At 53.0% G+C, this 23,607-nt stretch overlaps 1 protein-coding gene across 13 annotated transcripts in view; it reads left to right on the top strand.

The window, feature by feature from the left end:
• The window catches only part of KASH5 (KASH domain containing 5), a 29,768-nt gene that overhangs the window by 5,518 nt on the left and 643 nt on the right, over window positions 1-23,607 (top strand). For 4 of the 13 annotated variants that reach the window (XM_031007229.3, XM_055369956.1, XM_055369954.1 and 1 more), the window contains 17 exons: window positions 934-1,038; window positions 1,564-1,750; window positions 2,227-2,291; window positions 4,100-4,166; window positions 4,429-4,590; window positions 5,485-5,602; window positions 5,917-5,967; window positions 13,357-13,434; window positions 13,711-13,767; window positions 14,081-14,140; window positions 15,439-15,503; window positions 15,668-15,755; window positions 16,225-16,347; window positions 19,374-19,432; window positions 21,210-21,255; window positions 23,274-23,338; window positions 23,416-23,526. In XM_031007229.3, coding sequence (XP_030863089.1) covers window positions 934-1,038; window positions 1,564-1,750; window positions 2,227-2,291; window positions 4,100-4,166; window positions 4,429-4,590; window positions 5,485-5,602; window positions 5,917-5,967; window positions 13,357-13,434; window positions 13,711-13,767; window positions 14,081-14,140; window positions 15,439-15,503; window positions 15,668-15,755; window positions 16,225-16,347; window positions 19,374-19,432; window positions 21,210-21,255; window positions 23,274-23,338; window positions 23,416-23,526 — 1,507 coding nt within the window. Of the gene's footprint in view, window positions 1-933; window positions 1,751-2,226; window positions 2,292-4,099; window positions 4,167-4,428; window positions 4,591-5,484; window positions 5,603-5,916; window positions 5,968-13,356; window positions 13,435-13,710; window positions 13,768-14,080; window positions 14,141-15,438; window positions 15,504-15,667; window positions 15,756-16,224; window positions 16,348-19,373; window positions 19,433-21,209; window positions 21,256-21,695; window positions 22,602-23,273; window positions 23,339-23,415; window positions 23,527-23,607 lie in introns of those variants that run through there. The other 9 variants (XR_010132029.1, XR_010132028.1, XM_055369953.2 and 6 more) reach the window with 9 other exon arrangements.

Genomic DNA, 23,607 nt, shown 5'->3' with positions numbered 1-23,607 from the left:
AGAAGTTCACTTCCAGCCCTGGGAGAGAGGCTGGGCCAGCCCAGTGGCTCCTGCAGTTGAGGATCTCTTCCTATGTCATGGAGCATTTGTTGAGCACCTACCATCTGCAGGTGTTGTGGCTACAACAGTAGACAAATAGACCCCAGGATGTGTGTGTGTGTGTGTACATGCGTGTGCTTCACATACACAGAACTAACTCAGCCCTGGTGAGGAGGATCACTCTACCCACCCCCCCCCAGTAGGGAAACCGAGGCTCTAAGAGAAGAGACTTGCCCACAGATGTGCAGCTGGACTCTGCACCCAGGTCTATCTGACACACTGATCCAGCTCATAACCATTCCCTCACTGCCCATCCTGTCTGGTTTACCCTATCCCTTCATGTCTCAGCCCCTGGCCATGGGCTCCAATGATGCCACCCTTGCCTTAGGGATGCAGGGAGGAGAGAGACCTGGTCCCCAGGGTGGGCTGGGAGACCGGAGATGCAGCAGGCGGGATCGATCTGGGCTGCCCATGCATTATTGGATTGTTCCTGGCTCCTGGGCCCCCCTTCACTCTCAGCTCCTCCCAGAATCCTCTCTTCTTTGCCCTCCCCCACCCTGTCCCTCTCTCCCTCTCTGAGTCCAGCCTGGGAGGCTGGAGAGGAGAGGAGGAAAGGGTGATCTCAGAGCGTTCTTCTCTGGGCTCCTAAGCCAATTGGACACAAAAAGACAGCAGGGGGGACTTCCTGGTCTGAAAGATGGGGGGAAGTAACTCAGAGACCCTCACATTGTTGCCCCCTCCTGAAGCTTCCTGCTGTTCCCCACCCGCCCTAACTCTCGGTGCTCTGAGTGAATTCCCTCCCCGCTGCAGAGCCCAGGAGGCTGAGGACCTGGGGTCACCCCTCTTCCTTCCTCATTCTTCTCACTGGTGAGCTGAGCCCTCTTGTCTCCCCAGTGTACCTCCGGGAGCGGCCTGAGGAGGCAAGGCTGGGAATGCCGGTCAGCTTGGAGGAGCAAATACTCAACTCCACGTTCGAAGCTTGTGACCCTCAGAGGACAGGTGGTGGGGGCACGAGGGGTGCTGGGGACCAGTGCGGGCAGGATGGGGTGGAGGCTGGGAACTGGGGAGCCTCAGAGAGAAGACTGGGCTAAGGCCCCCTCTTAGGGGTATTGTAAGAACAAAGTGGGTGATTATGGGAAGCTTCAGGAAGAAGAAAGTGGATAATGGGGTGAAGGCCTTTTAGAATGAGGAAAACTTGGGGGACATCGATGGAAGAGGGCAGAGTTTTGGGGTCGTGGGATAGGGGAGGGAGGCAGCCACCATGGTGGCGTGGGGCATGGCTGGTGCTGTCCCTATGTCCATCCCCTTTGGTTTACCCTGTGATGGGGGGATGACTGGGCCCCATTTCCAGGTGAAAAAGTGGACTCAGAGGAGGGGAAAGGGCTTGCCCAGTGTGTCTCCACTGGGCCATGGAGCAGGAGTGCCACCAGCCTAGCCAGTGACATCCTGGTCCGAAGCTGCTGCCAGTCCATACCCACCACTCCCCACCTGCCCCAGACCCCCTCACTGCATGCTCTGTCACAGGCACTGTGGCTGTGGCCCAGGTGCTGGCCTACCTGGAGGCTGTGACAGGCCAGGGCCCCCAGGATGCACGCCTCCAAACACTGGCCAACAGCCTGGACCCCAATGGGGAGGGCCCTAAGGCCACTGTGGACTTGGACACTTTCCTGGTTGTCATGCGTGACTGGATTGCTGCCTGTCAGCTACATGGGTGAGTCCCCACATCTTCATCCTCCTCTGGGAAGTCCTTCCTAAGATCTAACCTCATACCTGCTTACTGGAGCCAGCATCCTTTAGGCCCAAGGACCTACTGTGTTTGGAACGAGGCTGTGGAGAGAAAAATGAAGAGACGGGATTCAGAGGGGGTAGATAGGGAGTCTGAGGACAAAATAATTTGGATGAGGAAGCAGAGGGGGTCTGGGAGACAGAAATAAAATGGGGCTGGAGAAGGGAGGAGTTTGGGGCTGACAGAGGTCCCTCCCCATCCCTTCACCAAACCCACTCCTTGCCCCTCCTGCTTTTCCATCTGGCCACGGGCACTTGCCATCTGGCCTCACCCTCCTACCCTGTGGTGCCAGCTCTCACCTGACCCGGTCCCCTCCTCCCACCTGCAATCCCCCTGCCTGTGGCTGGTGAGGACTGAGGGGCAGCTACAGTGGGGCGCTAAGCCTCATCCCTTTGATACAGGGGATTAGAGCTGGAAGAGGAGACCGCCTTCCAGAGAGCCCTGACCTCCCAGCAACTGCCATCTGGTGAGATTGCTATATATAGAATGAAGCAGGCAGGCCCTGGGTCAGACAGTGTGGGGACTTACCACCCAGGGCAGAGCAAGGGATAGGGTAGGAACCAGGGACCTTTACTGTAGCCTAGAGCTGTGAGTGTGGCTTTCTAGGTCCTCCGTCCCTTCCTTCCCTGAGCTTTTAGGTTTCTTTTCTTCAGAGGGTGGTTTCCAACTCTTCCTCCTCACACCAGCCCTATTAGAGAGGCCTACGAGGCCCCGCCTACCTCTGCTCCATCATTAACATCACCTCTCCTCACTCTAGTCCAGGCATTCACAGGCCCACTGGTCTTGCTGCCCTTCCTCGAATGTGCCCCACTTCTGCCCAGCACAGGCCCTTGCTCAGGCTGTTCCCCTCCACTCCTCACTCCCCACCCCGCTGGACTTTTTTTTTTTTTTTTTTTTGAGATAGAGTTTCGCTCTTGTTGCCCAGGCTGTTGTGCAATGGCGCAATCTCAGCTCACCGCCACCCCCACCTCCTGGGTTCAAGCAATTCTTCTGCCTCAGCCTTCCGCGTAGCTGGGATTACAGGCATGCACCACCACGCCCAGTTTAATTTTGTATTTTTCGTTGAGACGAGGTTTCTCCATGTTGGTCAGGCTGGTCTCGAACTCCCGACCTCAGGTGATCCAACTGCCTTGGCCTCCCAAAGTGCTGGGATTACAGGCGTGAGCCACTGCGCCAAGCCGTCATCCACTCCTCTGGCAAAGGGGAAGCCCTGGTATGCCCCTGGCTAGAGTTCCTTGCTCCCCATGCTCACTCCTAGACTTGTAGGCCTTTCCATTGGAACATCCACCTGCAGAGGAAATCTGATTATCTAGTTAGCCACTGGCACCTGGGTTTAGTTGGCTGGTTTGCTCAACATTGTATCCCCAGGACCTCACACATAGGAGGTGCTCCATAAAAAAAGTGGTCATGATTACAGGCGTGAGCCTGTAATCCCAGCATTTTGGAAGGCCAAGGTGGAAAGAACATTTGAGCCCTGTAGTTTGAGACCAGCCTGGGCAACATAGTGAGACACCATCTCTACTAAAAATAAAAAATTAGCTGAGTGCGGTGGCATGTACCTGTGGTCCCAGCCGGGACACTGAGTCAGGAGGATCGCTTGAGCCTGAAAGGTCAAAGCTGCAGTGAGCCATGATTGCACCACTGCACTCCAGCCTGGGCAATAGAGCAGGATCCTGTCTTTTAAAAAAAAAAAAAAAAAATGGTGGTCATGTTCCATTTCTCTAGCCATACAAAAAACGGTGGGGAAGGAAGTTCTCTTCAACCTCCTTCATCAGGCTTGGGGGCCCAGGGAGGGCTGTAAGCAGAGGAGGGACTAGAGGCCAGGAGGCCAGAGAAGAGGCTCTGGTGAGGATCCAAGAGGAGAAAGCAAGGGCCGGGGCATGGAGACAGAGAGGAGGGGTGGAGCAGAGAGTCAGGGGCAGGAGGGAGAAGTCTGGGCTCTGCTGGACTGGGGGTGACAGGGAGCAAGGGAGCCAGGTCCGCCCAGTGGCTGGGTGGTCGGTGGGGGATCTGGGAAGGGGAAGGGGAAGTGCTGCCCAGTGTTGGGTGTAAAGAATGTGGGGAGTTAGGGTTATCTGGGAGATCCAGCCTGAGCTCAAGGTAGAAGACAAGCAAGAGGGCTTTACAGTGGGTATAACTGCAGCCCCAAAAGCCCATGAGATTCTCCAGAGCACAGGTGAGGGTGGAGGCAGATGGAGTCCAACCTCAGCCCTGGGGCACTTTACATGTAAGGGTTCCAGGGAGGCCAACACCCTCTTGGCTGTCTCCCTCCAGGATGCCCAGAAGCTGAGGAGCCAGCCAACCTGGAGAGCTTCGGAGGCGAAGACCCCAGACCCGAGCTGTACCTATCCTCACACCCCTCCCTGACCCTCCTGCCCACCCTGTCCCCTCCAGCCTGCCAAGGCCTGGGTAGGGCTTGGGATCCTTCAGGGAAATGAATGAGGGACGGGGCTTTGCTGAAAGTTCAGGGAGAGCAGAGGAGTCTCTCTCCTGTTTATCTTTCCCCAAAAGAGTCACATCTGCCCACTACCAGCACCTAGCTCGACCTGGGGAAATGAGTCAGGGGCTGTGGACAGTGACCTGAACCCCTTCCTTGCCCCTAGACAAGCCACAGCTGACCTGCTGAGCAGCCTGGAGGACCTGGAGCTCAGCAACCGACGTCTGGTTGGGGAGAATGCCAAACTGCAGCGGAGCATGGAGACAGCTGAGGAGGGGTCAGCACGCCTTGGGGAGGAGATCTTGGCTCTGCGTAAGCAGCTTCACAGGTGGGCTGGACTCCACACCCACCCTCCCCAGCGCCCCTGCCTCCGTCCTCCCTGCAGCACCCGGCCTCTATCTCCCATGCTCGCGTCTGCATCCTGCTCTTTGACTCTGTACCTGTCCTTTCTTTTCCCTTTTCTGTTTTTTATCTTTTGTGTCTCTCTGATTCTTATCTCTCAGCCTCTGTTTTGGTCTTTTTATCTTTCCCTTGAGGGTTCAGACTTCTCTCTCTCTCTCTCTTTTTTTTTTTTTTTTTTTTGAGACAGGTTCTCACTCTGTCACCCAGGCTGGAGTGCAGTGGGCATGATCACAGCTCACTGTACCCTCCGCCTCTGGACTCTAGCGATCCTCCCACCTCAGCTTCCCAAGTAGCTGGGACCACAGGCCCACCACCCTGCTCGGCTAATTTTGTTTTATTTTTTATAGAAATGAGTTCTCACTGTGTTGCCCATGCTGGTCTCAAACTCCTGGGCTCAAGCCATCCTCCCGCCTTATCCTCCCAAAGTGCTGGGAGTACAGGCCTGAGCCACTGCACCCAGCCTAGATTTCTCTCTTTATTCTTTAACTCTCTCTGATTCTTCGTGTCACTGGCCCTTTCATCTCTCTGTGCTTTGTCATTCTTCATGTTTATCATGGTCTCCCTGTTCTAGTCCCCCACTCTCTCTAGGTCTCTTTCCCACCTCCTCAGTCTTTTAGGTTAAAACTGGGTCTCTGTGCCCACACCAGGTCTCCTTCTCCTCTTTTCTCTCTGGGTCTCTGTCCTCCCCTCTCTCTGGGTCTCTGTCCCTGCCTACCACCTGGGAGCTCTCTGTTGCTAGTGTCTCTCAGAATGGATCTGTCTCTGTGATTCTCTGCCTTCCTCTCTCTCGTATGGCTCATCTGCCCCCACCCGCATTCAGCACCCAGCAGGCCCTGCAGTTTGCCAAGGCCATGGATGAGGAGCTGGAGGACCTGAAGACTCTGGCCAGGAGCCTGGAGGAACAGAATCGCAGCCTTCTGGCCCAAGCCCGGCAGGCGGTGGGTCTGGCCCAGGGGAAGGAAGGTGCCCTCTCTCTTCTTTGTTTCCTGGAGTCAGGGCGGCAGAGTGTGACTATGGAGTAGGAAGGGGCAGAGGTCACCCGGCTTTCTCCCTCTCTCCAGGCCCTGCTCACCCTAGACTTTTTCAAGCTTACCTGCCATCCTTCTCATGACAAAGGAGACAGCAGGAGCCATCAGGGCTTCCCAGACCCATTCCCCCAGGCCCTGGTTGTGTTTTCAGGGGTGGGAGAAGGGCAACGTGGGGGCAAGGAGGCTAGAAATGAAACCTTTGTCCTCTCTCTGGGGTTGGCCAGGAAAAGGAGCAGCAGCATCTGGTGGCTGAGATGGAGACTCTGCAGGAGGAGGTGAGCGGAGGCCCGGCACCCACCCCCACCCCTTCCCCAGTCCTTAAGGTCTTCTTGACACCACTCCCTTCTGCCCCCAACACCCCAGCAGCCTGCCACCAGACAACCTTCTGCCTGCTTGGGGAGACCTCAGAATGTCAGTAGTGTGGGAATGTCCCTGAGGTTATATCACACTGTGAGAACAGCCATGGTTGACAAGAGTGTGAGGCATGGGGTCAGCCTACATGGCTTCAGGCTGAGGCCACCTACATAAGAGTGGACCAGTCCCTCCCTTCTCTGTGCCTCAGTTGCCTCACCTATAAAGATGAACAAAACAATGGCATCTGCCTCAGTGGTTTGTGTGAGACTTCAACCAAAGGATACTTGCAAAGTCTTGGGTACAAGGTAGGACACATAGGATGTGCTCACTAAAAGTTATCTAGCATTGTTTCTATATTAGTATTTTTCACAGTGAATAAAACAGCCAGGCACAGTGGCTCATGCCTGGAATCCCAGCACTTTGGGAGGCCTAGGTGGGTGGACCCCTTTAGCCTAGGAGTTCGAGACCATCCCGGGCAACATGGCAAAACCTTGTCTCTACAAAAAATAGAAAAATAAGCCAGGCATGGTAGTGTGCACCTGTAGTCCAGCCACTCTGGAGGCTGAGGTGGAAAGACTGCACGAGCCCGGGAGACAGAGGTTGCAGTGAGCCAAGATTGCATCATGGCATTCCAGCCTAGATGACAGAGCGAGAGCCTCTCAAAAAAAAAAAAAAAAAAAAAAAAAAAATTGGATTTGAAGTCAACCTTGAGTTCAAATCCCATCTCCGCCACTTACACAATAGGCAACCTTTAAGCATGTGACTTCTCCTTCTCAAGCCTTTACTTTTAGTTTCTTTTTTTTTTTTTCTTTTTTTTTTTTTTTTGAGACAGTTTCATTCTTGTTGCCCAGGCTGGAGTGCAATGGCGCGATCTTAGCTCATCGCAACCACCGTCTCCCGGTTCAAGTGATTCTTCTGCCTCAGCCTCCCAAGTAGCTGGGATTACAGGCATGTGCCACCACGCCTGCCTAATTTTGTTTTTTTGTTGGTTGGTTTGTTTGTTTGTTTTAGTAGAGACGGGGTTTTTCCATGTTGGTCAGGCTGGTCTCGAACTCCCGACCTCAGGTGATCTGCCCACCTCAGCCTCCCAAAATGCTGGGATTACAGACATGAGCCACCACGCCTGACCTACTTTTACTTTCAAAGAACTGGAAGAAGGGTATCTGTTCAGTAGGCTTGTTTTGAGGATTGACAGCATTTCACTGAGGGACTAGCAAACAATATGAAGAGACTGAGTTCAGCTTCACATTTAATTCAAGCCCCGTTCCATCCAAGACAGAAAAACATCATCTTAGTTCATTCTGGGCCCACCTAATTTTTTTTAGATTGAAACAAACTCATCAATTGACAATGAAACCTGTCACCACCCCCCACCTCAAGGTGGTATCTAAGTTGCAGGAGACTGATGCAGGAGTCTAGTGCTCTAGGAGGCTGCTGATCCTCACTCAGTGTTTCTCCTCTCTGCTGTTCATGAGATTGATGGGTTTTGTCCAAGCGTTTGTCACCACTGTGTGCTGGCATCTACTGTGAGGCCCGCATTGCCTTCGGATCTCTGGACATACCATCTTCTTCATCTTCTGGTGGTGATCCCTTATCTGGGCTGGGACTCTCACTCCACCACTTCCACACCCTTCCAGAGCCAGGGAGGTGGTTTGGCTACTTTCCTGTGAAAGGGAAGAGGCTGGGGTCACTGCCCAAAGCCCCTGCCTCATTTCCCCAGGCCAGGGTGGGTGCTCATGGTGGGGAGATGTGGCTTCTCTGGGGAAAGAGAAACAGGAGATTCCTCTGTTCTCCCTGAGCTGTTAGCAAAGTCCCTGTCCCTCACTCATTTCCCTGAAGGATCCCAAACCCCACCCAGGCCTTGACAGACTGGAGGACACAGGGCTGGGGTGGGCAGAGGTCTGGAGAGGACCCACCAGTGAGGCCTCTTTGCTTTCACAAGAAAGTAGCATCTCTATTATTCTCACACCGTGATGATTCTGAGAGTGCTCTGGGAAGTACACGCAAGGCCTCTCAGATCACAAGACTTCCAGGGCTCTGTGGTTCTCCATCCATACCCTCCATCCCTCATAGCTAGCCCTGGGTTAGGGGAAAACTCTGGGCTCATTTTCAGCCTATTCTCTTCTCTGTCTGTCCTGCATTCCTCCCCCAGCTTTAAGGATCTCTGCCTAGTCCAGGCAGATCATGTATTCCCAAAAAATATCTTTGTCCTACATGTGCAGTGTTTTTTACACTGAAATCCAAAATCTTTCTGCTATTTTCTGGCTCTTCCATGAAAACTCACCCTCTTGGGGCAATGGGAATCTCACAGCAGGATGGCTGTACCATGTGAGACATGGAGTGCAGACAGGATGTGACAGTTTCTTTCAGAACATCCCTTTTTAAGAATGAAAAACTTGCCAGGCGCAGTGGCTCACGCCTGTAATCCCAGCACTTTGGGAGGCCGAGGTGGGTGGATCACCTGAGATCAGGAGTTCGAGACCAGCCTGGCCAACACGGTGAAACCCCATCTCTACTAAAAATAAAAAAATCAGCCGGGTGTGGTGGCACACACCTGTAATCCCAGCTACTCGGGAGGCTGAGGCAGGAGAATCGCTTGAACCCAGGAGGCAGAGGTTGCAGTGAGCCAAGATGGTACCAGTGTACTCCAGTCTGGGTGACAGAGCAAGACTCAGTCTCAAAAAAAAAAAAAAAAAAAAAGGAAAAGAAAAACTTTCCAGCTGGGCATGGTGGCTCACACCTGTAATCCCAACACTTTGGGAGGCCAAAGCAAGATTGCCTAGGCCAGGAGTTCGAGACCAACCTAGGCAACATAGTGAGAGCCCGTCTCTATAAAACAAAAAAACAAAAAAAGTAAATAAAAGAATGAAAGCCCAGGCACAGTGGCTCACGCTTGTAATCCCAGCATCTTGGGAGGCCGAGATGGGTGGATCATTTGAGGTCAGGAGTTCGAAACCAGCCTGACCAACATGGCGAAACCCCATCTCTACTAAAAATATAAAAATTAGCCAGGCGTGGTGGCAGGCGTCTGTAATCCCAGCTACTTGAGAGGCTGAGGCAGGAGAATCACTTGAACCTGGGAGGCAGAGGTTGCAGTGAGCTGAGATTGTGCCACCGCATTCTAGCCTGGGTGACAGAGCCAGACTCTGTCTCAAAAAAAATTTTTTAAAATGAAAAACTTTCCCTGAAGCCCCCTGGCAGAACTTCCTGCTTTACAGTTCATTGCCATTCAGCCATTATAACCAGACTACATGGATAATATGGCCACTGATGGGTCCAGAATGCTCCAGGGAAGAGAACAAAGAAATGATGCCTTCAATTTACAGGACATTCATTTCCTTAACCAGAGGTTTAGAAGAAGGTGGTCTCTGGGAAGAAGGTGGTCTCTGGGTGGTTTGGTGGCTCCCTGGCTGCCTGTGGCCTCATTATTGCAGATGACTGCAACAGCTCCAATCTCATGTTCTCACTCAAAGTAGGAAAACGTGGGGCAAAGGGGAGCCAGGAGGCTGGGCGCAGTGGCTCACGCCTGTAATCCCAGCACTGTGGGAGGCCGAGGCAGGCAGATCACGAGGTCAGGAGATCGAGACTATCCTGGCTAACATGGTGAAACCCCCGTCTCTACTAAAAATACAAAAAATAAATAATTAGTTGGGCATGGCAGCGAGCCGCTGTAGTCCCAGCTACTCCGGAGGCTGAGGCAGGAGAATGGCGTGATCCCAGGAGGCGGAGCTTGCAGTGAGCCGAGATTGTGCCACTGCACTCCAGCTTGGGCGACAGAGCAAGACTCTGTCTCAAAAAAAAAAAAAAGGCGAGGGGAGCCAGGAAATGCCCCTCTCGTGGCTCCTTTCATCAGAAGCCTCTCACCCCACCCCCAGCAGCTCTTGCATCTCACTGGCCGGAACTGGATGACATAACGCCCCCAGCTGCAAAGGAGCCCAGGAGAATATGTGACCTTTTTCAGCCTCTAGAGTGGCAGGTGAACAAGTGAGAAGGGGTGAGAATGGCTGCTGGCTTAGCTAACCAGCTGAGCTTCCTGCATCTGCCAAGATTTCCACCTTGACTCACTCCCATGGCTGGGGCTGGGACCCATCTGCTCTCAGACAGAGAGAGTGGATCCCTCGACAAAAGCAGGAGTAAGCAGGGTAAATAGCAACCAGCAGTCTCATCTCTACCTCCTCCCCACCAGGAAGGCCTGCTGCCAGGTTGAGTGCCTTGAGCAGCATCTGGGACACCCTCGGCCCTCGATAAACTGGAGCTATTCTTGGTTCCCTCCCCTCTACCTTCCCCCTCCACACAGCTGCCTACAGAGCATCTATAGATTGAGTTCTCAAGTTACAGTAGAATAATGCTGGAGTAACAAGACACTCAGACACTGAAGATCCAGGCAGCCTTCCTGTGGAGAACCTACAGAGCTGGCTCAGGTTACTGCAGAAGGAGGCAGGAGCAGCTGAGTAACCAGGTTCCCTGCCGAGTGGCCCAGGATCTGGCCTGCAAATCCCTACCAGGTGGACAGATGTTGAGACAGCACTCCTTTCCCGTCCTTCCTCTGCCCTTCACCTGGCAGCCCAGGCCCACTGAGACAGAGGGAGAGCAGCTGATGGAGGACTTGGAGCTGGCTGGAGAGAGGGAGAGGCTGGCCTTGGTATATCCCCTGGAGTGCCAAGAGGAGGGGTGTGGTGAAAGGGAACTCTGGACTGCCTCCATGCCCCAAAGTGCATTTCCCCAGTGACCACCTCGCTTTGAAACCCTGTGCAACTTGATAGGTTTTTGGTGCCCCTAAACTTTAGACTGGAATCTGGGCCATTTTATGCTCAGGTCCCATTTCATGGCTGGCATGGGCTGCCCTCTCCAGCCTATTGTTTTCCCAGCTAACTGCCCTCAGCCTTGAAGACTCAGCAACGCCTCCTCAGGAAGCCTGTTAGTGCTCCCATGGTACCCAGGCTGTAGGCCTCACCAGAGCCCACCTCGTGCATTGTTACCCGCTTCTGCATCCGTCGCCACCTCTAGAACCTAATTCCCTTTGTGTCCCATTCTCACCCAGGGCTGTGTCTGGCTCACATGAGAGTCTGAGGATTATAAACACAGGATTTGGAATCACACAGATTTAGGTTTGAGTCCATTTACCATGTCACCTTGCCAAGTCTCTTAGCCTCTCTACTCCTCTATAAAATTGGAAATCATTATACTATTAATAGGGCAACCAGACTTGGCATTACTCCTGAATGGCACAATTTGATATGTATAGCACCACCCAATCTTGCCAAGAAATTGAACAACAGTCTGGACAAGGCCCTGGATCTACCTACCAGTTTATAAGAAATAATGATAGAGGAAAGTGGTGAACATAACCACAGGGAACAAGAGCGCAATCAGCCTAATCTGAACGCACCAATCCTACAGGACAAGGGACTTGCTTTCTTCCACAGAATGAGGGCCTGAAGAGTACCAGGGTCGGGGTGGAGGGGGCAGAAATTACTGTCAGATTAAAAGAAGTAAGACATTTCAACCAAAAGCAATGATGGACCTTGTTTGGACCCTCAATCAAAGTAAATGTAAAGAAATCTCTGAGACAACCAAAATGAAAAAGGAGCACAGGCCGGGTGCAGTGGCTCACCCCTGTAATCCCAGCACTTTGGGAGACCAAGAAGGGTGGATTACCTGAGGTCAGAAGGTCAAGACCAGCCTGGCCGGCGTGGTGAAACCCCGTCTCTACTAAAAATACAAAAATTAGCCAGGTGTGATGGCGCGCACCCGTAATCCCAGCTACTCTGGAGACTGAGGCAGGAGAATCGCTTGAACCTGGAAGGCAGAGGTTGCAGTGAGCCGCGATCACGCCATTGCACTCCAGCCTGGGCAACAAGAGTGAAACTCCTCTCAAAAAAAAAAAAAAAGAAAGAAAAAGGAGCACAAACTTTCTAGTATGAGATGATACTGAGTTATTGTTAGTTTTGTTAAGTATGATAGTGGTATTGTGGTTTTGCTAAAGGAAATAAGTCCTCAAGTAGGAGATAAATGCTGGAGTAACTACAGGTGAACTAATATGATGCCTGCAATTTGCTTTAAAGTAATCTACTTAAAACATCTGGAGGAGAGCCGGGTGCGGTGGCTCACACCTGTAATCCCAGCACTTTGGGAGGCGGAGGCAGGTGGATCGCCTGAGGTCAGGAGTTCAAGACCAGCCTGGCCAACATAGTGAAACCCCCGTCTCTACTAAAAATACAAAATTAGCTGAGCGTGGTGGCATATGCCTGTAATCCCAGCTACTTGGGAGGGTGAGGCAGGAGAATAACTTGAACCCGGGAGGCAGAGGTTGCAGTGAACCAAGATCATGCCATTGCATTCCAGCCTGGGCAACATGAGGGAAACTCCGTCTCAAAAAAAAAAAAAAAAAATTAGCTGGGTGTGGTGGCAGGTGGCTGTAATCCCAGCTACTAGGGAGGCTGAGGCAAGAGAATCACTTGAACCCAGAAGGCAAAGACTGCAGTGAACCAAGATCGCACCGTTGCACGCCAGCCTGGGCAACAAAAGCAAAACTCTGGCTCAAAAAAAAAAAAAAAAAAAAAAAAATCTGGAGGAGAAACATCTCAGTTTAAACAAAACTGAGAAAATGCATATAATTATTGAAGCTGGGTGATAGATAACGTGGATAACAGGCTGCTTATATTGTTCTTTTGATTTTAAAATTGGGGATAAGAAATGAGTCAACACATGCAAAATGCTCGGTAAGTGTTAGCGATTATTAACCTATCTAATCTTTACAGCAATCCCATAAAGTAGGTACTAGTTAAGCTCCGTTTTGTTGTTGTTGTTGTTTTTTCCTGAGACAGTCTCGCTCTTGTCGCCCAGGCTGGAGTGCAGTGGTGCGATCTTGGCTCACTGCAACCTTCGTCTTCCCAGTTCAAGCATTTCTCCTGCCTCAGCCTCCTGAGTAACTGGGATTACAGGCACGCACTACCATGCCCAGCTAATTTTTGTATTTTTAGTAGAGACGGGGTTTCACCATGTTGGCCAGGCTGGTCTTGAACTCCTGACCTTGTGATCCGCCCGCCTCAGCCTCCCAAAGTGCTGGGATTACAGGCGTGAGCCACTGCGCCTGGCCTAGCTCCATTTTTATAGATGGGGGAGCCACACTCAAAGAAATTAAAGCTGTGGTCCCACTGGAATGGTTGGAGGAATTAAATGGGTTAAAACATGTGAAGTGCTTAGCATGAGGCCTGATGTATATCAATCAAGTGTTTAGCAAATATCTGCTGTTAATTTTGACATTACCGTTTGCTGAAATGAATGTGACCAGCCATTCCTTCTTCTAGAACGGGAAGCTGCTTGCTGAGCGGGATGGAGTGAAGAAGAGAAGTCAGGAGCTGGCCATGGAGAAGGACACTTTGAAGGTGCCACTCCTTCCTAGTGCCTGACAACTTTCCACCACCCCGGGGCCATTTTTCCCATTTCCGGTTTTAGTGACTGCAGCCTGATAAGGGCAGGGTCTTCCATCAAGCTGTCAGGCTCCCAGGACCACCCAGGCATCCCTAAAATCCCTGAAGTCCTGGAACATCTCAGGAGGCTGAATACGTGGGGGTGCGAGAGAACAGGTGGGGCCAGGTGGAGGGCAGGACCAAGGGGAGTCCTGGGAGGCTGGATGGATGGACCGGCTCCTTTCTTGGCAGCGGCAGCTCTTTGAGTGTGAACACCTCATTTGCCAACGAGACACCATCCTCTCTGAGGTAAGGGGCCCGGGGAGAGAAAGATTTGCCTTCCTTGTGCACCAGCCACTTCCTGCCCCTGGTCTAGAAAGGGAAGTCCTACTTGGGTCTGATCCTTGGATGTGCAGCTGGAGAGACTGGAGGGTTTCCCCAGGTCCCGAGTGTGACCCCTCAGGGATCTAGAAGCCCTTCTGCCCGGTGCTCTCCCTTGCGCCCCAGCTCTTCCCTCAAGCTCACCCTGTCCCTTAACCCCCCAGCCAGTCCCCCGGCCACCACCACCCCCAGTGTCTTTGGGGAACTGGTCCCAGTCTCATTTGGCTTTCGGCTTTCCTAGCGCACTCGCCATGTGGAGAGCCTGGCCCAGACCCTGGAAGAATACAGAGTGACAACGCAGGTAACTCAGCGGCCCTTGCCACCCACCGCGGCCCTCGCCACTTCTCTTTTGCCATCTCTGGGACTTGCTGCCTCTCCTCCTCGTGCCTCTTTCTCTGTCAGTGGCCACATCTTGCTTCTTCCATCCTTAATGTATGACTGTATGACTGTATGTCTCCCCCTCTGTTTCTGTATCTGCCTTTTCACTTTTTCTCTGTTCCTTCCATTCACTTTCATTCTCTGTGGGTGTCTTCTCACACACCTCCTCTCCTTATCTTATATTTTTTTTGAGACGGAGTCTTGCTCTGTCGCTAGGCTGGAGTGCAGTGGCACAATCTCGGCTCACTGCAACCTTTGCCTCCCAGGTTCAAGCGATTGTCCTGCCTCAGCTTCCCAAATAGCTGGGACTACAGGTGCACGCCAGCATGCCCAGCTAATTTTTGTATTTTTAGTAGAGACGGGGTTTCACCATGTTGGCCAGGATGGTCTTGATCTCTTGACCTCGTGATCCACCCCCCTTGGCCTCCCAAAGTGCTGGGATTATAGGCGTGAGCCACCACGCCCAGCCTCCCCTCCTTATCTTTTTGTGTCTCTGCGAGGCTCGTATGGGTTCCTGTCTCTGCCTCTAGGTCTAGGCTGTCTGTCTCCCTAGGCAAGTCTTCTCTGTTTGGCTCTGGTCTTTACCAGTCTCTTAGCCCTCATGTTTCTCTTGCCTGTCTGTGAGTCTGTTTCCATCTATGTCTCATTTTTTCATGCATCTCTGCCTCTGCCTTCCTTGTTTTAATTTTCTTGGCTGTGCTTTTTTTTTTCTTTCTTTTTTGAGATGGAGTCTGGCTGTGTCACCCAGGCTGGAGTGCAGTGGTGCAATCTCGGCTCACTGCAACCTCCACCTCCTGGGTTCAAGCGATTCTCCTGCCTCAGCCTCCCAAGTAGCTGGGACTACAAGTGCGTGCCACCATGCCCGGCTAATTTTTTGTATTTTTAGTAGAGACATGGTTTCACCCTGTCAGCCAGGATGGTCTCGATCTCCTGACCTTGTGATCTGCCCGCCTCGGCCTCCTGAAGTGCTGGGATTACAGGCATGAGCCACTGCGCCTGGCCTTTTGGCCTGTGCTTTAGCTTCTGGATTCCTGTTGCTCTCTCTCTTTGGCTTCCTAACATTCTGTCATGGGTTTCTTCCCCTTGTCCCTAGGCAGTATGTGTCTGGGGAGCCCAAAGTAGTCAGGAAAGGGGAAAGAACCCTGGAAGAGGAGCCCAGAGGTGGATGGGAGGGTGGGAAAAATGCAGAGCCAAATGTGCTCCCCACTTCCTCCTTTGCAGGAACTGAGGCTGGAGATTTCACGCCTGGAGGAGCAGCTGAGTCAGACCTATGAGGGGCCCGATGAGTGAGTGGAATTTCAAGGGGTAGGAGGAGGCAGGAGGGGAGCCTAAGGGCAGGGACACCCTGGCCTCCAGCCCCAAGGTGGGCAGGGAAGGGAGGCCAGCATAAGCTGACTGAGTGGCCACCAGGCACAGAGGCCATCTTCCTCCCTCCTTTCTGTGTGGCCAGGCTACCTGAAGGGGCCCAGCTGAGAAGAGTGGGCTGGACCCAGCTGCTACCCCCATCGCTGGGCTTGGAGATCGAGGCCATTCGACAGGTGGGCCTAACACCCCTGGAATAAGCTGCAGGCCACCAAGGCAGAATCTCCAAACATCTCCCTACTCTGATCCTCACACCAGCCTAGCCCTAACCCACATTGCTGCCAGAGGCTCCCATCGCAACCTTAGCTTTTCTCTAACTCTCTCTACCTCGGATCCTAACCCCAAACCCACTGCCAGACCCAGGCCTGTGCCAGACCCCAGTCTGATCCAGCTTTGACTCACCCCTATCTCGTCTCCCTCCATGACCATCTCACTCCTTAACTTCATCTCGAACCTAGACCTTGGTCCTGGCACCAAATCCTCCCCTGTTCCTGCTTCTGCCCACTCCCCAACCCCAGCCCCACACCAGCCCTTTTCTATCTCTCATCCTATTTTCAGCCGCACACCTAAACCTATTTCTATCTCTGACCTTGTCTTCTACCTTAATATGGCTCTCCCTGACCTCGGAAACAACTTCTGTCCCAGAAACAGGAAGTGGCAACTGCTGATCTCTCCAACCCTCTGTGTGGGGTGTGGCAGTGGGAGGAAGTCATCCATGAGACCAGTGAGGAAACTGAGTTTCCATCTGAAGTCCCAGCTGGGGGACAGGTGAGCACAGGAAAAGCTCTGAAGTCCAGGAGCTGGAAAGGGGCCAGGAGCTCCAGGTGCCGCCCTGGCCAGCCCATTCACTCACACTTTTGCTTGTTCGCCATTTGATGAGAAAATGTTAATTGAGGGCCCAGTGTGTGCTGGACACCCAGCCACAAGCCAGACCAGACACCACCCCTACCCCAGGGACTGACCTGCCAGCGTTGTAGACAAAGGTGAACCAAGCAAACACACAAGTTGCACTGTGGCTTTTATTGTTGGTTTGTTTTTTAGAAAACACTCTCGGGAATTACATTATTTAAAATCGTACTACTGTAGGAAGGGAATAAGTAAGTTGTTTATTCCAGCATTTTAAGGATATATTAAGCATTTATGTTTCAAATATTAGCACCTTTAAGAAAAGCCAGCAAGCTCACTATGACATCTTTAACTCAGCAATAACCATTGGGGTTTTTTTTGTTTTTTGTTTTTAGAGACAGGATCTTGTCTTATTCTGTTGCCAAGGCCGGAGTGAACTTGACTCACTGCAGCCTCAATCTCCTGGATAAGCAATCCTCCCACCTCAGCCTCCCGAGTAGCTGGGACTACAGGAACACACCACCATGCCTGGCTTTTTTTTTTTTTTGAGATGGAGTCTCACTCTGTCACCCAGGCTGGAGTGCAGTGGCACGATCTCAGCTCACTGCAACCTCCACCTCCCAGGTTCAAGCAATTCTCCCTGCCTCAGCCTCCCAAGCAGCTGGGATTACAGGAACCTGCCGCCACACCTGGCTAATTTTTGTATTTTTTTTAGTAGAGACGGGGTTTCGCCATGTTGGCCAGGCTGGTCTTGAACTGATCTCAGGTGATCTGCCCGCCTCGGCCTCCCAAAGTGCTGGGATTACAGGCATGAGCCACCATGCCCAGCCTTTTTAAAATATTTTTATAGAGTTGAGATCTCACTGTGTTGCCCAGACTGGTCTCAAACTCCTGGGCTCAAACTGTCCTCCTACCTCAGCCTCCCAAAGTGCTGGGATTACAAGCATGAGCCACTGCACCTGGCTTTTTTTTTTTAATTAATTAATTTATTTTGAGACAGTCTCACTCGCTTCTCTGTTGCCCTGGCTGGGGTGCAGTGGCATTATCACAGCTCACTGCAGCCTCAGTCTCCCTGGACTCAGGTGATCCTCCCATCTCAGCCTCCCAAGTAGCTGCAACCACAGGCATGTGCCACCATGTGTAGCTAGTTTTTCTATTTTTTGTAGAAATGAGGTCTCCCTGTGTTGCCCAGTCTGGCTGAACTCCTGGGGTCAAGTGATGCGCCTACCTCAGTCTCTAGAGTGCTGGGATTACAGTCATGAGCCGCTGCTCTGGGCTCTCTCTCTCTTTTTTTTTTCTTTTAAAGAAAATGTTGTAAACAGCTCTATAAACAAGCTGTATGGTCTTGAGAACTGCACCACTTCAAAGCTCTTTGCCATCCTTAAGGAGAGACTCATTTCTCTGATCACTTTTTCCCTGGTTTGAGAAAAGCTTGTTTCTCTTTGACACCAGAGCTTGTTTGGGTTCTCATTTAACTCTCCCAGTATCTCTGTAAGGCAGGCATCCTCATCTTGTTACTTATGGGAAACTGAGGCTCAGGGAGAAATCACATGCCCATGGTCACACAGCTTGTTGGGGACAGAGCCTTATCCCTCAGAAGTGTAGGTTAGATTGGGCTTCTGCTTTGAGATGTCAGATGCCCCTGAGAGACAGGCTTGTCAAGGGGAAGACTGAGCCAGGCCTCAGAGTGCAACCTGCGATGGGCCCAGGGATACACAGCTGAGTCCCTTGGGGCCGGGCCTCTCAGTGCTCAAGGCCTGATAGGAGAGACCCTGCAAATGGGTTGCCCCAGTGCAGAATGATCATTGTGCTAGAGGTGGGGGATGGGCCTGTGGGAGCCCAGAGAAGGGGTATCTGTGTCAGGTCAGAGATTGGGGAAGATATTGAAGGAAAACTGATACTTGAGTGGAAGGAAGGAAGGAAGGAAGGATGGAAGGAGGGAGGGAAGGAAGGAAGGAAGGAAGCCAGCCTTCGAGGCACTAGCACAGCCTGTGCAAGGCCTTGGCATAAAATCATGATATGCTTGAGGAGTAGAGGGTAGCTAGGGGTGACTAGTGAGAGATGAGGCCGGGGCCAGATCATGAAAGGAAATCTCTGACAAGCTAACAGATTGTACTTTTCTTCATAAAGCCACAAGAAGGGTGGGGTCAGCTCCGGGCTTAAAAAGATCCCTCTGGGACCATGTGAGGGACCTACTGGAGGCAGGGAGGAGGCTGGAGCAATGGTGATGAAGCCTGAGCCAGGCCAGGGCCCTAGGGATGGAGGAAAAGGGACAGACAGACATAATTGGGGTGGAGGGACAGAGCAGGGGTCAGACGGGATGTGGGTGATGGGGAAGGAGGAAAGGAGGCAAGACTTGGAACTCGTGACCTAGTGAGGCGAAATCTTGAGGGATGTCTGGGGGCTGCCTGGAAGAGTTGGGTGCACCAGCCTGGAGCTCGAGGATTGCATTTAGAAAACAATGGCAAGTTGGTTGCTGAGGTCAAGGGCAATGCCGATACGTCTCTGGAGAAACCGAGAGGTACTCGGGTCCTGAGGGAGAGCAGATGGACCCAGCCCAAGTCTGGGAACCTGGGATGAGAAGGCGGTTGGACAGGGAAATGCTGATCTCCTCTGGGACCCAGATAAGTGTACGAGATCTGTGGAACATCCCGGAAGTTTAGGCGACCGGGACTCCTGGGTCCTGTCAGGGAAGGGGGCTTGGTGGCATCGAGAACAACCCTTTGGTTTTTGGCTTCTGCCCTTAGGGGGCTAATAGGGCCATCCTCATGTAGGGGAGCACGAGAGGAGGGCAGGTTGTAGAAGGTGGTGAATTCATGTGCAGGTTGCAGCCTGGAAGACCTTTTGTATATGGGGTCTGGGACCGGCGGGGGAGACAGTGGGCACTGTTAGGGTTAGAGCTTTGAGTGAGAAGAATCAGAGAAGAACTAACCTTTTTGTTTCCACAGAGAAACTTCCAGGGAGAGCCAGCGCACCCTGAAGAAGGAAGGAAGGAGCCATCCATGTGGTAAGGAGCTGAGCCATCCGTCTGCCTCAGGGTGACACCTTATTCACAGCTGTATAGAGTAGGAGGACTGGATGCGCCCTGAGGGGGTCGGCATTCATTCACTCACTCGTTCTTCATGTCTTCCGGGAGCAGACCCTGGGCCTGTAGGCCAGGAGATGAGGCCTGGCCCTGCCCTCAGGTCTAGGAGGAGATCTGGTTCCTGATCCTGCCTTGGGGGAGGGCTCCCAGCGAGGCCGCCATGCCTGAATGGGGTGAGGGGGTCCTCTGGAATAAGCGTGGATTCAGATTCCAGCTCAGGTACTTTGCAGTCAGGCTGGTGTAAGCATTTGGTTGTATGCTGTGAAGTCCCAGCCCTGTGATTGGGATGTGATTGTTAGGAGGCTGTGTCCAGGCCTCTGAGGATGGAGAACACACTAGATGACTGGGCCCACCCTCCTCCGGGGCCCTGGCCTTGGGGCCTCTGGTTTCCTGTGTTGCTTCCCTCTCCCCCTCCCCTCATTCAGGCTCCCAGCTGCGGCTACTAATGAGGCTGCCTGCCAAGGCCTCTAATTGGACTTGTCTGGGAAGAGCTGAGATTGGGCGGGATGGGAGCTCTGGAGCTATGACCTCCCTCTGCGTCACCAGAGAAAGGAGGGGAGAAGGGGCTGAGCAGTAGTGGAAGTGGGGGAGGCAGGTGCCATGCGAGTTTCCAGAGGTCAGGGGCAGTTTGATCCGCAGGTTGGAAAGCTGGGAGTGAGGAAGGTGGTGAATACAACGGCCCCTAAATGTAGCCAGCTGTGAGGGCTTGGACCTTGAGAGGGGTTGGGTCCCAAGTAGAAGTTTCAGGGGATCAGATAGTGTATGTCTGACTGGGGCCTAAGAGCCTGGATCCTTTATCGCGTGGGAGCACAGCTATATTCCTGAGGGTATCTCTGAGGGTTTTGGGTCTGAAGCTGGTGGTGGTGGCAACTGCAGGGCTGGATCTCTGGTCCCCAGTGAAGGCAGTGGCTGGTGGTGTGGATGGCTGGGTCTCTAAGGGGCATTCAGGCTGGGCAGCTTGAGGCCTGAGTCCCCAAAGCAGCATTTCAGGGACTCAGATGGCTGTGACCCTAGGAGGGGCCTCCCTAGGAGCCTCCCGCCAAGGCAGGGTCAGGAGCCAGACTCCTCCTAGACCGAGACTCGCTGAGGGAAGGGCCAGATCTCATCTCCTGGCCTACAGGCCCAGGGTCTACTCCCGGAAGATGGGAATGAATGAGGGGCATGCTAACCCCTCAGGGCTCTTCCAGTCCTCCTGGAAGAGGGGCTTGCACCTAAGAGGATTTGGCATGGGGAAGAGCTCCGACAGTTGAGTTCTGTGGGCTGGGAGGCCTGAGTTGGAGTCCCAGTCCTCAGAGAGCACCCAGTGACAGTCATTGAAAAATGGCTCAACCCACTAGACAGAAAGGGGGTTTCGACATGTGCTCTGGGGTCTTACAGAGGCCTGAATCTCTGGTATTTTGGAGGGTGAGAGAGCCAGAAGCCTCAGTTTCCAGCTGGGGGATCTGCTGGGGAAGTAGTGGCTGAGAAAACCAATCTGAGATGAAGAGGCCCCCTTATTCTTTTAGTGGTTCACAGACCCTTTGGGTAATTTGGTGAAAATTCCTGTGAAAAATACATATGCAAGACACCCCCCAGGCCCATCCATGCTGCCTGGCCTGTGCTAAGACCCCCTGCTCCAAGGCTTCTCTCCCAGCCCATAGTAGGCAAAGGGAACCAGGGAGAAGAGGACGAAGCCAGCAGTGACTTTGTTGGCCCTCAGGTTGACCAGAAGAGAGGAAGAGGAGGATGCAGAGAGCCAGGTCACGGTAGGCAGTCCCCAGCACCCCTCCCCAGTCCCCATCCACTCCACACCCACAGAGGCTGAGTCGTTTCAACTCTTCCCAAGCCCCAGCCTCACACTCCAACTCCTCAGGAGCAGAGAGAAAAATCATTTGGCCAAGAGATAACAAGGCCTTTGCTGTAGCTAATGAGAGCGATGGTGAGGTGGGGGGAGGCCTGGAGGCTAGTGGGCGGCCAGGCTGCTCCCAGGGGACCCGCCCAGCCACACACACAGGGCTGCAGCCACCACACCGCAGGCCTCATAGACGTGGCTACACCCCCGGATTGCATAAATGCACACGCACATGCTCCCACACTCGGGTGAGGTTGGGCCGGCCCTCCCCAGCCAGCCTCAGAACTCCCTGGGGGCGCAGTGCCCGCAGCCCCCCTGCCTGCAGCCACACAGGCCAATTCCTCTGCTCCTCAGAGCCCAGTGCCCGGTGGAGGTTAAGATTTCCATTCTCAGGCAAGGACGGGGAAAGAAACTTGGTAAGGAGAGGTGAGGAGCCCTCAGTTGTGAGCTGAGGAATGCAGGAGCTGGGCTGGAGTCTGCCTGTTGTGGGTCAGGCACTGTCAGGGCCCCTGGGGCTCTTCAGGGTCCAAACTGGCCAAGATGGCTGCCTCCAGGACACTCAGCTCCCAGCACCCTGGCCCCGAAGACCACCTCCTTCGACATACTACACTCCCTTGCAGAGACTGGGGCTCCACCTCAGCTTCCTCACAGCTCACATGGGCGTAATCTCTTCCTTGCTCCCAGGGTGGGGAGGAGGGTTAAGGACTATGTCATAAAGGGCCTGGGTCCCTGCCTGGCACAGCAGGTGGTAGAGGTGAAGATATTGATTGTGATTGGTGTTCTGTTTTTATTTACTGCCATTATCATTGTCATTCATCATCCTCATCTGTGTTAAAAAGGTGTGGGGGTAGGAAGGCCAGAGACCCATAGAGGGGAGGCCCTTCCCGGGAGACATGGGGGATGAGGCGGTGCAGTGGGTGGGGCCTGGCCCTGGAGGAACAGCTGGGGCTTTGATCTTTGAATCCTCAGATGAAGTGTTGGAATTAATCAGTGAATTTAGTGTGGTTGCTGGGTGAAAGGTCAAAATAAAAAATCATATTTCAGTATAGCAACCATGAGCAATTAGAAAAATAAATTTGTAATTATACCATTTATAATGGCATGGTGTTTTGTTTTTGGCTTTTGTTTTGAGATGGAGTCTTGCTCTGTCGCCAGGCTGGAGAGCAGTGGTGCGATCTCGGCTCACTGCAAGCTCCGCCTCCCAGGTTCACACCATTCTCCTGCCTCAGCCTCCCAAGTAGCTGGGATTACAGGCACGTGCCACCATGCCTGGCTAATTTTTGTATTTTTAGTAGAGATGGAGTTTCGCCATGTTGGCCAGGTTGGTCTCCATGTCCTGACCTTGTGATCCACCCGCCTCAGCCTCCCAAAGTGCCGGGATTACAGGCATGAGCCACTGCACCTGGCCTGTAATGGCATGTTTTTAATTAGTAAAGCACCTGCCAATTCTGGCATAGGCAGGAAGACAGGATTCTTCATGAGGCCCAGCACAGGGGTGGGCACCTGTAGAAGATGTGGTCTCTGCCCTCAGAGAGATTAGATACTTCCAGAATCCAATGGAAAACGGAGGTGATGATATTGAATAGCTCACACAGACATTGAGCACTCACTATGTACCAGGCGCTGTCCAAGCTATTGCCCCCACCTTTTTTTTCCTACATTCACTCATTTAGTCTCCATGTTAACCCTATGAGGTGGGGACATCCCTGGCCAGCAGATGGGGAAAGAGCGGCACGGAGAGGTGTGGTGACATGCCAAGGACCCTCAGCCAGAAGCTGGCAGAAATGGGAACCTGACCTGGCAGCAGAAGTGCACTCACTTATCTCCTGAGCTCCACCACTTTCTATGTGGCCACTTGTGTCCAGTGGGCTGACCTGAGCACCTCTCAGTCCAGAACCTGGTGCCTCCAACGCATCTCTTCTGTCCTCGCAGGCTGATCTCCCTATCCCTCTAGGAGACCCTCGCCCTGGAGACATCCCAGAAAACCCTCCAGAGAGGTAATAGGACCCACAGGGTCCGGGAGGGACACTGGGGGCAAGGAAAAACCCAGTGGTGATTCCCTCCTTCACCCCAGCAGACCTGCGCGGCGGGAACTCCAGCAAGCCCTGGTGCCTGTGATGAAAGAGCTGGTCCCAGTCAGGAGGAGGGCCTGGGGCCAGCTCTGCCTGCCCCCACAGCGGCTCAGGTGTGCCCCCAGGCATCTCCAGAAGGAAGGAGGTGGTCTGACCTTGGGAAGAGCAGGGGCTGTCCAGACCCTGCCCTAAAT

This window comes from Gorilla gorilla, chromosome 20 (assembly GCF_029281585.2).
Source record: "Gorilla gorilla gorilla isolate KB3781 chromosome 20, NHGRI_mGorGor1-v2.1_pri, whole genome shotgun sequence".
Classification (NCBI taxonomy): Eukaryota; Metazoa; Chordata; class Mammalia; order Primates; family Hominidae; genus Gorilla; species Gorilla gorilla.
Note: the sequence above shows the minus strand (reverse complement) of the source record. Positions and strands in the feature narration are given on the sequence as shown.